This window comes from Candoia aspera, chromosome 2 (assembly GCF_035149785.1).
Source record: "Candoia aspera isolate rCanAsp1 chromosome 2, rCanAsp1.hap2, whole genome shotgun sequence".
In the NCBI taxonomy this organism is placed as follows: Eukaryota; Metazoa; Chordata; class Lepidosauria; order Squamata; family Boidae; genus Candoia; species Candoia aspera.
The window spans coordinates 112,680,037-112,695,777 of NC_086154.1; the positions used below are offsets into that span (position 1 = coordinate 112,680,037).

Consider the following 15,741-nt stretch of genomic DNA (forward strand, 5'->3'; position numbering starts at 1 on the left):
AGCACCAGGCAGGATAAAGACAAAACAAACTGCAAAACAGATATTATGAAAGCAACAGCCAAGAATACTGAAATTCAAAACAACCACTTTCAAATATATAAAAAAGGATACACACCAGAATATTCTCCTGGGTACGCAGCCCAAGAGAAAGCAAATTGGAGAATCCCATTTAACTAAAGTTGCAGAAGCATGCCAAAATACAGCATAGTAAACTACTAATACAAAGCATTTCATATAAAATGTGTTTCCTTCAGACGGAGTACAGTTTGGCTTCTGTAGAAATACATTACAAATGCTGGTAGCTCTACTTACACAAGAACACACTATCCCAAAACAAAACCAGGTCTTTGCTTAAGTAATTAATGCATAGTTAAGGCTGAGCAGTATTACAAATGATGGAATGCCTGTTGATCCATTTTAATAAAATACTGCACTAGTGATCTATTTAAATACATTCTTAAAATTACCTGTTTATATATAAAAGTGCAGTTGCAGTCTCTAAGCTATCCCTAACCTTTACTACAGCCATCTCTCCCCTTATCAAAGCCACTCCCCACTTCTCTAAACAGTAATAACACAACTGAGACCATAGTAATCAGGTGCCGCTATGATTACATATACAAAGAAAGCAGAAGGACAGAAGTGCCTATATGAAAGCTTATATCTATTATAGGACCAACCTTAATGGCCCAGAAATCTTAATGGCCCCAAAAATACAATTTTTAAAATTGTAGAAATGGTGTGGGCATAACACAAAGTGACTGCTGGTGGAATGGGAAAGTCATAAAACATTGGGAGTTATCTCCTTTCCTCTTTTGTGTTTTATTTTAAGCGAACAGAGCCAGGCAGAGAAAATTATACAGAGAAGTGGAAAGGAGGGAGAGGAAAGAAGGAAAGGTAGTGCTTTTCTGCCAGTAGAGATATCCCTCCCTCCACACCGGCACAGAAACACACTTCCAAATGAATAGAGGAAAGTGTCTTATTTGAATGAATTTAGGGTGAGGGACCTTCCTCCACCAAGAAATATCTGGAGAAGGAAGAACTCACACACACCCCAGATCAAAAAACTCCTCTTGGCATTTTAAGGTAAACATTTATTTAATTTTATTCCATCTGATGCCACCCAACTCCAAATACATTGGGCAGCTCACAATACACCAGACAATATAATAAGAAACAACAAACAACAAAACCAAACTAGAAGAGAAGAACAAGAAAGAAGAACAAGATAGCAAACCCAGCAGATACCCCAGAACATCCCACCAACATCTAACATCCAGCAGAAGGTCTCCAGCCACCCCAGCTTAACAACCAGGTCTTTAGGGTGCTCCTCACTCCAAGGTAGGAACTGTAATAATGTCAAAAGCATTCATTACTTTCCCATTAATTCCTAGATAGAAACGGCAACTAGGATGTTCTCTTATAGGTGAAAAGTTACAGATTTCCTAAAACAATGTGCTTCCTTTGTCTTCTGCTTATCCCCCAGAAGATTCCTTCCTCACCCATACAAGCAAAATCAGACAGGAGGAAGATGGAGGCAAACTGAATGATATGTTTGTAAAAATGTAAAGTATTAGTTCATCTAACATATATTAATAGCAACCAAAAGTATAATGATGCAATGGAAGTTTTCACCCATGATTAAGAAAATCTCACCATAATGAAATAAAAAGCATGACCACCATAACTACACACAGTTTGAGCTGTCAGTCTCCCAGATTATTGGACAGAAGACTGGTTGCTAATGAGTATTACTATTTCATTCTATTTCTTTCCCCAGCAACCCCTTTTTCAATAAATGTGCAGACCTAAATATGATTTTATTGTTAGAGATTTAAACAAGTGAGAAAATCAGAGATCCATGGTAAATAGTGAATGCTTTCAACTCTATTTACTAGGCAAATTATGTATGGATATATCTTTGGTACTTTTTTCTTACAATTTTATCCTTGAACTGTCCTGTAACAATTATTCTCACCATTTCTAAAATGCTTTAAAAAAATACTCACCCAGCAAGTCTGCTCCTTCATCCACATCCCCAATCAGACCAGAGCCAGCGGAAGACAGTTCTTCAAAAAGTGATTCTGTGTTACGATCAAATGCTTTGTTCTCTATGCCTTTGGTAGGAGTGCTATACAACAGAATTCAAATGAGAGTGAGGAGAAATAAATCTTTAAAAAAGACCTCTCCAGTCTAGACCTCAGCCTGCCAATGTGCATACCTTCTAAATCACTTCAAGGATTTGATAATGTGGGCTCTGATCCTTAAAAATTTATGCCATAATAAATGGCTTATCATTTAAGAGTGCTAAAGCAAGACAAGACATCCACCAGTCACCCTCCCTTTTCTTTCTTCTTTCTCTTTTCCTGGTAGGATGAAGAAGAATCAGGCACATTAATCCAGGTATTGTTTCCTCCTCCACAACACTGATGTTCACATGCTTACAGGCTCCTCTGGTTCACTTAATTCTTCCCCTTTCTTCCTGACAGTTTTGTATCTAAATTGCCATCATAACAGGTTAGCCCTTTTCATTCCTTTAGAGCCCCCACACACTGCAATCTTCACCTCTATGCTAAGCAGGTGAAAATAAGCAGCAGCATAACAATCTGACATGCTACCCTTATCTTCCAGGAGGCCATGATTTATGGCTACTGCCCCAAATACTATTTTCCCCTTCATGGTAGGTCAAGGATTTTTGTGCCAGAGCAGCAAGGGAAAACCTGAGTACCACAGAATGTCTGAACACAACTACTGACCTTCCTAGGCACCCTCTGCAAAGTACCGATCATTTGCCATAACAACCACAAAAGAGCTACAAAACTCTGTTGTAATATTTGTATTTTTCCCAAACTCTCCAGTGACTGAAAACTGCTGGCAAAATACCTTGAACCTTTATATCCACTAAGATCTTTATCCATATCCAGCTCTGGAGTAGATTCAATGATTGCCTGAACTTCAGATTTGTCGTCATTTTCATTAGATCCTGGGAAAGAAATGGGTAAATATTTGTCAAAAGCAGGGAATATTAGAGATAAAGGCAGCATATATAGGATCTCCCCACATTTTAACCCCAAAATATAATCCTGTAAATTAGGTAAAGGTGAGAGTGACTGGCCCCATATGACACTGAGCTTCATGATCAAGTAGGAACTAAAAAATTTAGGTTTGCCTAGTCTAACACATAAAAACATTATACTACACTGGCTACAGTATCTTTTCAGAGAAGACTATTAATTTCTAAAAGTAATAGTCACTTCTCACAAACCATGTTTTCTAAATATAAAAGACTTAAGTAACACATGCTTTCATACAGAAAATCATATTTTACCAGCATAAAGATCCTTAAATGTGACAATTTATTCTTAGCTGATCATATACTAAACATAGGAGTGGTGGTTATTTAATCATCTTATATTTTGCAAATATACTGAAGTACACTTGTGATTAATCAGGCCATTTTCACATGAATTTCCTGCTGTTTTCTGTATGAGGATGACTTCCTATGAGGAACACATGTAGCACTCTAAGTATTTATTAATTATTTCTGGAATCCTGTAGGGATACACAAACACTGTGGATTTTAAATTATTCAAAATATTAAGTTATTCAAAATGTGAATTCTCTAGCAACTTACCAATAGATACATTTCTTGTTTCTTGGGCTACCTGCACTTCAATGTGCTTGCTTATATCCAATTTCTGGTTCCACAAATCAGAATTCTTCGCAAGGCCTTCCTTGTCTTCATTCAGGGGAGACTCAGCAGATGTAAGCACATCTGAAGCCGCAGCTAAGATTGGTGTAGTAGATTTGGACCCTGCTTGGCTAACATCAGAAATTTCATCCTAAAGTGTAAAGAAGTTTGGAGTATTTACAGAATTTATATGGCACATTCCCTATCCCTGGATGAATACTTGACTGGTTGGAGCCAGGTCATTTACTGTGTATGTGGTTGCATATTCCTTTTTGCAAAAGCAATTTCACTTAAGATTTTTCTCTTACTGGAGATGCCACCCAGTTATATTCAAGGTACCAATCTCCGTGATACATTAGACATTTGTCTCGTGCTCAATAATACTTCAATATCAGCTAAGCATTTTAAGTTCTTTTTAATTAACTGTTAGCCCTTTGAGGAAGTCCAGACAAGAAGCACAACTCTATCTTTACTATAAGGTTACATTAACAGAATCTTGCAAGACTGAAAGTATTTCTCCCCCGACTTTACTCTCCAGAAAACTAGGGAGGGTCCCTTCTGAAATGCTTCCCAGCCCCACCCCCATGGACTGAGATATCTTTTACATGACCATTGTCCAGTCTGGGGCTCTTCCTCCTGTCTCCCAAGATCATTCCCACAGACCATTACATTAACCCACCTAAAGTCAACCTACAACATGTCACTTTCGAAGCTTCACCCTCTTCAACCATGCTTTCCTTCAAGAGGCCTCTATCCCAATGCCAAGGAGTTCAACTCCTCATTAGCCATCCACCCCTTTGTTCCTAAAGATCGTGTTCAGTTGTTTAAGGACTGGCACTGCTGAAACATATCACAAAAGCAAGAAGGAAAGAGGAATTTATAGGAATCAGGCTGTCTAAGTATTTGAAACAGTATTTTATTGTACCAGTCTGCCAGAGGAAATGCACAAGAGCTACGTGCCCATGAAATTTCTCTTTTCCTTTCCATAACAAAGCATATGTTAACATCATTAGACTAATAAGTACTATTAATTTATACATTATTTTGAAATATGCATATTTAATCTGTGCATAAGCTGTTGAAATACACTTAAACAATTTACATACTGCCTTATACTCCATTACATACTGTGTCATTTAATTTATATGTCATACATTCTGAGTATAAAAAAGAAAGGCTACCACCAGACGCAGATGGGCCGCCATATAAAATGAATGAATGAATGAATGAATGAATGAATGAATGAATGAATGAATGAATGAAAGAAACAAACACTGTGCTTTCATTAACAATATATTCCAAGCTATATTCTTCTTCTGGGTATTTTGAATATAGACAATTTAAACTGGTTACAAGCCATCTGGGCAAATTTTAATTGTTTGTCCATTTTTAACTGACACTTGCAATTTGTATCAATAGCTAAGTGATATTCAAATTTTCCTTTTATGTTACAGAATGGAAATGTACCCAAATGGCTTTTAATGTGATCTCATGTTGAAATTCAGGACTTTGTGCACAAGGATATTTCTAATTTTCTCCTCACTCCTGCAAGAGATGGTTTCTCACAATTTACTTTGCACAACAGACACCCCCAAAAATGTTTTATTTCATTTTTGCTTCCTTCTTCTATTAGAAGACAGTCAAAAAGATGTATGAGAAAAACGGTTGCCCCTGTTATGTTTTCCTTGGCTCTCAAGTGGAGTTTGGTGACAAAAACTGCCAAACATACATGACTGACTTTCTGCACAGATGAGGCAGGCACATGCCTGCCATACCATCATACACAGGATGATCCGATCTCAGATTCCAGGGTCTATTTTGATTCTGATTGGAAATCAGAAGTCAAAAAAGTTGGTTGTCATACAAGATAGTGGCTCAAACAGGCAAATACATACTAAGAATTCAGGAACAAGCACTTCTGAACATACTTCTCAGGCTGGGAATTTGTAATTAGTAACCAGAATTAAGTACAAATTCCTCTGGCAAAAATCCAACCTTGATTTTTTTTTTCCAACTGTCAAAATCAAGAACATTGGCAGTTAATCTACTGCAAACACTCAGAGAACTATCAGAAGATCCAGATCTATGTATCGATCATCCCTGACTTATATATTTTGATCTAAATAATAGCTTATCGATACACATACTTTAAAGTTAAAGAGAAGGAAACGGTCCTCTATAACTCACATTCAAATTCTAACTTCAACATGAATGAATCCAAGAAACTGAGAAAAGCAAAAAATTCGTAGCAGAGCACAAAAAATTACAGCTGCCATTTATTGGCTCTAGTTCCATTTCCTGATATTACAAATTATTACAAATGTTTGAAGCAACTTGAAAGAAAAAGGTGCTGCAACTTGAATTATTATCATTTAAATTTATATGCCACCCAACTCCCAGCAACTGCGCAGTTCACAAAATGATTTAAAACATGAAAATAAGACAAGAAAAACAAGAAACAAAAAAGGGCAGAGATGGCAGAATAACAAACCGGGTGGAAGCAAAAGAAAACCACCTAGGTTAAAAGGAGGCTTCAGTCATCCTCACCAAAGGCCTGGGTGAAGAGCCAGGTCTTCAGGCCCCTTTGAAACACCAGCAGGGTGGGGGCCATTTGGCTCTGTGGGGGGGAGAACCTCGTTCCATAGGGCAGGTGCTATGACAAGAGAAGGCCTTCTTCTGGAATCCCGATAGATGTCACTGCTTAACTGAAGGAACCCGGGGAGCACCAACCCTGCCAGATTGCATAGGCTAGGCAGATACGATGCGAGATAGGCGGTCCCTCAAGTAACTAGGCCCTATGCCATGCATCTTTCTCAACTGATTTACCTGCATCAGGTAAATGTTTGAAGCAAACAAGCTATTTTATTGTAGCCCCTTACCCTTGCTCTGCCCAGTCCATGAGTATCAGACTGGAACACTCTGACCGAAATACTCATTTATATCCTTTCAAACACCCTACTTCTATATCCTTCTAAAAGTTTCATTTCTTCTCTTCATTAACACATACAACAGCAGTTACGATATCTTGTTCTCTGAATTGCATATTTGTTGCATTCCTGGCCCAGAGTATCTGGATCCAATCGCTAAATCACTGGCTTTTTCTGATTTGCTTTGCTAATTCCCCTGCCTTTAGAACTTTAACACTGTAAATTTCAACACAATGAAATGTTTACCCTTAGACAACTATCTTTCTTGGTTATATTTATGCAGACAGAAGATTGTTAAAGTCTTTGTTTATAACCTTCTCGTACAGGTAATCCTCGCTTAACAACCACAATTGAGACCAGAATTTTGGTTGCTAAGTGAAGAGGTCATTAAGTGAATCCAACCCAATTTTACAACTTTTGCAGCAGTCATTAAGCAAATCACGGCTGTTAAGCAAACCACATGGTCATTAAGTGAATAATGCGGTTCCCCATTGATTTTGCTTGCTGGAAGCCAGTCGGAAAGGTCAAAAATGGCAACCACATGACCATGGGATGCTGTGATGGTCATAAATGCAAACCAGTTGCCAAGCACCCAAATTGTGATCATGTGACCGTAGGGATGCTGTGACAGCTGTAAGCACCAGCTGTAAATTGGATTTTTCAGCACCATCCGAAGTCTGAACTGTCACTAAATGAATGGTCATTAAGTGAGAACTACCTGTACACATTTTCCATTTGAAAGTGGAGGTCTTGTCCAGAAGATACAGACTTTGTATGGACAAGTATAATATGGAACTCATTTATACAAAATACAGTAGTTTAAAGATGAATGATAGTTATATAAATGTATTAGAAATAAATATGTATGTACTTGAATAATATTTACATTAGATAAGTATATATAGAATTGTAACTGTTTTAAGGATATATTATACTTTTTTTCTGTTGTATTTTTTCACCTTTTTAAAGCACTTTTTATACGTTCTCTTCTGAGAAATGTATCTGCATAATAATTATATTTGCGTTTTATTTCTCTTCTTTTTCTTTTTATTATTTTAAAAGCAATAAAATAAGTAAGTAAGAAAATCTTCAGCAAAGGATCGTTACCTTGTCATGGTAATGGAGCTTGAGCACCTCAATGATGCCATGAGCTAAACCATGAAGGGCCACCCAAGACGGGAAGGTCATGACAGAGAGGTCAGACTAAATGCGATCCCTGGGGAAGGTAATGGCAACCCACCCCAGTATTCTTGCCATGAAAACTAAATGGATCTGTACAACCAGAGATATGTCAGTATACCATCGGAAGATGAGACCCCCAGGTCGGAAGATGGTCAAAATGCTACTGGGGAGGAACAGAGGATGAGTTCAACTAGCCCCAGACGTGATGACGCAGCTAGCTCAAAGCCGAAAGGACGGCTAGCGGCCGATGGTGCTGGTGGTGAATGGCGAATCCGATGTTCTAAGGATCAACACACCACTGGAACCTGGAATGTAAGATCTATGAGCCAGGGCAAATTGGATGTGGTTATTGGTGAGATGTCAAGATTAAAGATAGACATTCTGGGCGTCAGTGAACTGAAATGGACTGGAATGGGCCACTTCACATCAAATGACCACCAGATCTACTACTGTGGACAAGAGGACCACAGAAGAAATGGAGCAGCCTTCGTAATTAATAGTCAAGTGGCTAAAGCAGTGCTTGGATACAATTCAAAAAACGATAAAATGATCTCAGTTCGAATTCAGGGCAAGCCATCTAACATCACAGTGATCCAAATATACGCCCCAACCACAGATGCTGAAGAAGCTGAAGTAGAGCAGTTCTATGAGGATCTGCAGCACCTACTAGACAACACGCCTAAAAGAGATGTTATTTTCATCACGGGAGACTGGAATGCTAAGGTGGGCAGTCAAATGACACCTGGAATTACAGGTAAGCATGGCCTGGGTGAACAAAACGAAACAGGACATAGGCTGATAGAATTTTGCCAAGACAACTCACTCTGCATAACAAACACTCTCTTCCAACAACCTAAGAGATGGCTTTATACATGGACTTCACCAGATGGACAACACTGAAATCAGACTGACTACATCCTTTGCAGCCAAAGGTGGCGGACATCTATACAGTCGGTAAAAACAAGACCTGGAGCTGACTGTAGTTCCGATCACGAACTTCTTCTTGCACAATTTAGGATCAGACTAAAGAGATTAGGGAAGACCCACAGATCAGCTAGATATGAGCTCACTAATATTCCTAAGGAATATGCAGTGGAGGTGAAGAATCGATTTAAGGGACTGGACTTAGTAGATAGGGTCCCGGAAGAACTCTGGACAGAAGTTGGCAGCATTCTTCAGGAGGCGGCAACGAAATACATCCCAAAGAAAGAGAAAACCAAGAAGGCAAAATGGCTGTCTGCTGAGACACTAGAAGTAGCCCAAGAAAGAAGGAAAGCAAAAGGCAACAGTGATAGGGGGAGATATGCCCAATTAAATGCAAAACTCCAGAGGTTAGCCAGAAGAGATAAGGAATTATTTTTAAACAAGCAATGCGTGGAAGTGGAAGAAGACAATAGAATAGGAAGGACAAGAGAGCTCTTCCAGAAAATTAGAAACATCGGAGGTAAATTCCAGGCAAAAATGGGTATGATCAAAAACAAAGATGGCAAGGACCTAACAGAAGAAGAAGAGATCAAGAAAAGGTGGCAAGAATATACAGAAGACCTGTATAGGAAGGATAACAATATCGGGGATAGCTTTGACGGTGTGGTCAGTGAGCTAGAGCCAGACATCCTGAAGAGTGAGGTTGAACGGGCCTTAAGAAGCATTGCTAATAACAAGGCAGCAGGAGACAATGGCATCCCAGCTGAACTGTTCAAAATCTTGCAAGATGATGCTGTCAAGGTAATGCATGCTATATGCCAGCAAATTTGGAAAACACAAGAATGGCCATCAGACTGGAAAAAATCAACTTATATCCCCATACCAAAAAAGGGAAACACTAAAGAATGTTCAAACTATCAAACAGTGGCACTCATTTCACATGCCAGTAAGGTAATGCTCAAGATCCTGCAAGGTAGACTTCAGCAATTCATGGAGCGAGAATTGCCAGATGTACAAGCTGGGTTTAGAAAGGCAGAGGAACTAGGGACCAAATTGCCAATATCCGCTGGATAATGGAAAAAGCCAGGGAGTTTCAGAAAAACATCTATTTCTGTTTTATTGACTATTCTAAAGCCTTTGACTGTGTGGACCATAACAAATTGTGGCAAGTTCTTAGCGGTATGGGGATACCAAGTGATTTTGTATGCCTTCTGAAGAATCTGTATAACGACCAAGTAGCAACAGTAAGAACAGACCACGGAACAACGGACTGGTTTAAGATTGGGAAAGGAGTACGGCAGGGCTGTATACTCTCACCCTACCTATTCAACTTGTACGCAGAACACATCATGCGACATGCTGGGCTTCAGGAATCCAAGGCTGGGTTTAAAATCACTAGAAGAAACATTAACAATCTCAGATATGCAGATGATACCACTTTGATGGCTGAAAGTGAAGAGGAACTGAGCAGCCTTATGATGAAGGTGAAAGAAGAAAGTGCAAAAGCTGGTTTGCAGCTAAACCTCAAAAAAACCAAGATTATGGCAACCCGCTTGATTCATACCTGGCAAATTCAGGGAGAAAATGTAGAAGCAGTGAAAGACTTTGTATTTCTAGGTGCGAAGATTACTGCAGATGCTGACTGCAGTCAGGAAATCAGAAGACACTTAATCCTTGGGAGAAGAGCAATGACAAATCTCAGTAAAATAGTTAAGAGCAGAGACATCACACTGACAACAAAGGTCCGCATAGTTAAAGCAATGGTATTCCCCGTAGTGACATATGGCTGCGAGAGCTAGACCATAAGGAAGGCTGAGAGAAGGAAGACAGATGCTTTTGAACTGTGGTGTTGGAGGAAAATTCTGAGAGTGCCTTGGACTGCAAGAAGATGAAACCAGTCCATGCTCCAGGAAATAAAGCCAGACTGCTCACTGGAGGGAATGATATTAAAAGCAAAACTGAAATACTTTGGCCACATAATGAGAAGGCAGGACATCCTGGAGAAGATGCTGATGCTAGGGAGAGTGGAAGGCAAAAGGAAGAGGGGCCGACCAAGGGCAAGATGGATGGATGATATTCTAGAGGTGACGGACTCGTCCTTGGGGGAGCTGGGGGTGTTGACTGACAGGAAGCTCTGGCGTGGGCTGGTCCATGAAGTCACAAAGAGTTGGAAGCGACTGAATGAATAAACAACAAAAGTAAGAAAATGGAGGTCTTGCCAGAAAAACAATAAATCCTAAGATTGAGGGCTAATGCTACTCTCTACGTGGTTATTCAGCAGTAAGTCAAACTATATATAATTAGATTATTTAGGAATGCACACCAACCCTAAACGTAGAATTAGAGGCCACTTTCATCCAACATTATTAAATGCTATCTCATCAGAAATATATTTTAATATATTGATGACATTTCATTTTCCATCCTATCTCAAGAAGACAAATTTATAAGCCAAATTCAAACAAGGAAACATTGAATTGAAAGTTTTTTGAATATGCGTGCATGCACACACACATACACATGCTTCCTGCATAGCTTATGGCGATCACAAAAATCCAAATAAAATAGGATTACTAAAGCCTAAAGCTTCTTATGAACATTAGATACTGGCCTAAGAACAGGTCTTAATGCAAGAAACAATCCTCTACCCAGATCCTCTATGTTTTCCCTCGTTAAAGGAGTTTAGTATTAAGAATTATTCCACATACTGAGAGATACAAAGTATATGAAAGGGAAAATGATGTTAGCTAAGCTAAGCTGATCACCCCCACCTTTCCAGTCATCTTTCCTGAGCCCATTAGAAAACAATAGCAATGCCAGTACAACCATAAAAATGCTTAGAAGGCAAAGAAATGTTGGTAACAAACAGAAGGGATACTTGGACGAGAGGAAAGCTATGAGAAGCAGGGACAAGAGAGGTACAGGTTGTCCTCATTTAATGACCACTAGTTCAGCAACTGTTCAAACTTATGATGGTACTGAATGAGTGGTAGTTACGACCGGTCCTCAGAGTTCCAGCCATCACAAGCAAAGTCAATAGGGAAGCTGGGAGGAAGTCACAGACACGTGAGGTCCTCACTTAACAACGGCAACCGGGACTGCCAGAACTGCCATGGCTAAGTGGCACCGTCACGTGAAGTTGTGCTTTACAACTGCATCGCTTAGGGACAGCAATTCTGGTCCCAATTGCTATCATGAACTGAGGACTAACTGTAACAGGAATAGTAACATCAGTCAGTAGCATATATTCTAACACACAATCCCTGTATTCTTCATAAAACCACTATCATTTTAGTTCCACCTTCACTGCCTCACTACTTCCGATCTCATGGATTACAGGTGCTACAGTATTTTCATTTGCATCAACCTTCATAAGAGGACTGTATCCCACCCCTTTTAGGTTTGTTATTACAAACTATCAAAAGAAACTCAAAACTCAATTTGTGCTTCTACTGACATAATTCTAGTCTCCGTTATTAAACACTCTCATAAAGGAGAAATCTCTCCTGTATAGCTGTTCGTCCATTATGCTCTGCTTCCTTGGACAAGATATTCTAGGATTGTCTTGGCAGCCTGCTCCAGTAAAACACTTCCAGAAATAGTTTTAACTTTCCTGTTAAGGGTGACATTCCTGAATCCATCCTCCCTGCAAAATCCAGCAAAGATACCCTGACTTTAGCTAACGATTTATCCATCAAAAGAAAAAAATCTTCAGTTTTATTCCATGAGTCCAGAGTAAAATGAAGTTTAACTCTGTTAAACGTTTCCCAGCCTCTGTATCCAACCACATCCAGGAAAGAATGCAGCTCTCAGATTATTGACCTTAGCAGACAAAAAGCTCTCAACAAAAAGCCTAGTTACCCACAGAAACAGAACTCGCAGACCTTTCTACTTGCAAAGTGACAATTCTTTTTAAAAACTGCAATTGCTGCACTTCTGCTACTGCTCTTAAAATATCAGGCTGTCTGGACAAATTTAAATTAATGATTAGCCCAAAGCGGATGAATGCTATTAAGAAAATCATGATTACATTACTCTAAGACCTTATGTGTTCAAGATCTTATATTGTCTTATTCTCTTCTCCTTAATGCAGTTTTCAGTCTCTCAAGAAAGGGGGGACTACTATTCAGTATGCACAGGCAAAATTAAGCAGTTATTACCATGTTAAACTACAGGAGTGGAAGACAGAATTTAAACCTCATTTATCCATGAAGTTTCCTGAGTGACCTGTGTACACTTTTTCAAATTAAACTACCTCATATGGTAGCTGTGAAGAAGCCGCCCAGAGTCTTCTGGAGCTGGCAGCCATAACAAATCTAATAAATTAAATTAATGATACGAAAAAAGAGAAGAAACAGCTATATTGGAAAAATATAAAATGAAATTCTGGGTGAGATAGACAGACAGACAGACAGACAGACTTATTTATTTATTTATCAAATTTATCACCGCCCATCTCCCAAAAGGGACTCTGGGCGGTTTACAATAAAACATAAATAAGAAAAATATAAAACTATTAAATACTACAATACATAAGAAAATAAATATGATAAAAACCCCAATGGCTAGAAGTTCTCTGTGATTTGCAAGCAGAACAGGGTCCTTCTAAGAAACTAACCATCCCCAGGAATGGCTACTCTCTCTCCCGCCCCAGGCATGATAACAGAACCAGGTCTTTAGTTGTTTCCTAAAGTCCAGGAGGGAGGGAGCCAATCTCACTTCCGGGGGAAGGATATTCCAAAGGGCAGGGGCTGTTGCAGAGAAGGCCCGCCTCCTGGACCCCGCCAAATGGAATTCTCTTGCAGACGGGGTCCGCAGCATGCCCTCTCTGCATGACCGGGAGGGACGGGTTGATGTGATGGGGAGGAGATGGTCCCTTAGGTAACCTGGACCTGTGCCATGTAGGGCTTTAAAGGTGATAACCAACACCTTGAATTGGACCCGGAAGCATACTGGCAACCAATGCAGCTCGCATAGCAAAGGGGTGACAAATGCTGATCTTGGGAAACCCAAGATCATTCATGCGGCTGCATTTTGCACCAGCTGTAGCTTCCAGATACTCTTCAGGGGTAGCCCCACGTAGAGCACATTGCAGTAGTCTATATGGGAGATAACTGTCATGAGTACTGATGGTGAGCAGGAGGGGGCCTCTATCCAGGGGGGAAAACGCATGCGTAGTACTGAGGAGTTAAGCAGCCATTCAGAGAGACGCAGATCAGACCCACCTTAACCTTTGGGGTTTATCTGTCTGGGTTTATCTGTTTTTCCCACGCTTCTTCAGTTTGTTAGGATTTTCTGTCTAATGTAGCAGTAATAAAGTACTAGAGACCTATTCCTTGCCTCAGCGTGGTTCCTGGCTGTTAGGACAATAATCAGGGCATGAGTGCCCGTTCAAAGGGCCTCTCGCTCCAGGAAGGGGAGTAACTGGCGGACAGCAGGCACCCCTCCTCCCCTGCCTTGAGGTCACGGCTGATGCCAGACTCAAAACCCAGCCGGGCATATCTCTGAAAGAGCAACACCTCCTTCCACGCCCAGCCAGGTTTCAGTAATACATGCCAAGCCTGCCCCCTCTTCTGTGATCAAGTCACATATGAGGGGGGGCTTGTTGTTTATTGACCTGGCATTACAAAGCAGCAGCCGAAAGTCAGGACAACCACGAGTCTGCTGTCCAGGACCAGGGTTCAAGCACAGAGGGCCGGAACACACCACAGGTAACAAACACCGGGGGCGTCTTTCTCTATGATGACCCGCCCTCTGGTTCCCGTCATATTGTCCCCTACCCGTCACCACCTCAATCACCTGCCCCGCCCTACAACCCCTGGGATCTCAAGGTCCATTAGCTCCCACTCCTGGACTCCTGAGATCGCTGGTTAAGGATAGGGACACCTCCATTAGTTCACACAACCACACCACAACTCAATCACAGGGTGATGGAGGGCCCCCCCAGTGCACCAGCTCACGGTCTCAGCACTAGTAGAGCCCAACCACCACCCACACTCACACACTGTGCCCTGCCCCGGCTTCTCTCACTAGTCAGCAGGGGGGCATGGATAGATGAGACTCAACAATATGTTTATGTAGACAGATTTTGATAATTTGTCATTTAACTGTAGGATTTTACAAGGAAGGTTATGTGTTATTGTTGGGAATTTTCTCAGTTTACTTTGCGGTACGTGTAATATCAGTGAATTTCAATATCTAAGGTACCCAGTGTCCAGACGAAGTGCAAAAGATGACCTTTCACCAGACAATCCAAAGTGCATGGAATCCACATAGCAGTACATCTCAATATTTAAGAGTTAACACTACTTTTTCATTAGCTTCATTGACCCTCAGCCCCAACGTGTACCAAACACATTCGAGATGAAGCTTCAGAGCTATAACTTTGAACTGAAGATTTATATGTATTTAATAACCAAGTCATGTGAATGGATTCACATTATGGCCTCCTTCAGGGCTGTAACAAACGCTTGCTAGGTGGATACAATACAATGTAGAAGAAAGGATACCAGTAAGTCCCACTAGAAGATACAGTGCTATGGTCTTATTGATTTAAAGAGTAAAACTCTAAAAGACATTTCATTGATTGCAAGATCATTTACATTCTTCAGCAAACATGAAACTGATCATTTGGATACAGGTATTACTACAAATCAGTTATCCAAACAATAATCTTTCATTTAGACAAAAAGATAAATATGCACTTGCTTTACTGCTTTGTCCTTATGCTTTTTTTTCCCAACAGGGTTTTTCCCATATTAAAACTTAAAAAACAAAACCATGACCATGCTAATAATCAAAACTGGAAAAAAGAAAATATAAGCATTAGTAATTCCTAAAGACCAACAAAGTAGGCCTTACAAAGGACTCCACCCATCCACAAGCTTTAAAAACTGTATCTAGAAAATCAGAATATTTTGGCTTCCCTTATTCCCAAGTGCAGCTAACAGCCCTTCAACAAAGCATATATAAGAAATAAAAAGGAACTTACCTTTAACTCACCTGGAATGAGTTTTA

General features: G+C 40.1%; 1 protein-coding gene across 3 annotated transcripts in view; it reads right to left on the reverse strand.

Moving 5' to 3' along the window:
* The window catches only part of SPAG9 (sperm associated antigen 9), a 92,842-nt gene that overhangs the window by 47,738 nt on the left and 29,363 nt on the right, over positions 1-15,741 (reverse strand). For all 3 annotated transcript variants that reach the window (XM_063293251.1, XM_063293250.1, XM_063293252.1), the window contains 3 exons: positions 3,635-3,842; positions 2,884-2,983; positions 2,010-2,131 (listed from right to left, as the gene is read on the reverse strand). In XM_063293251.1, the coding sequence (XP_063149321.1) occupies positions 2,010-2,131; positions 2,884-2,983; positions 3,635-3,842 (430 nt within the window). The remainder of the gene's footprint in view (positions 1-2,009; positions 2,132-2,883; positions 2,984-3,634; positions 3,843-15,741) is intronic.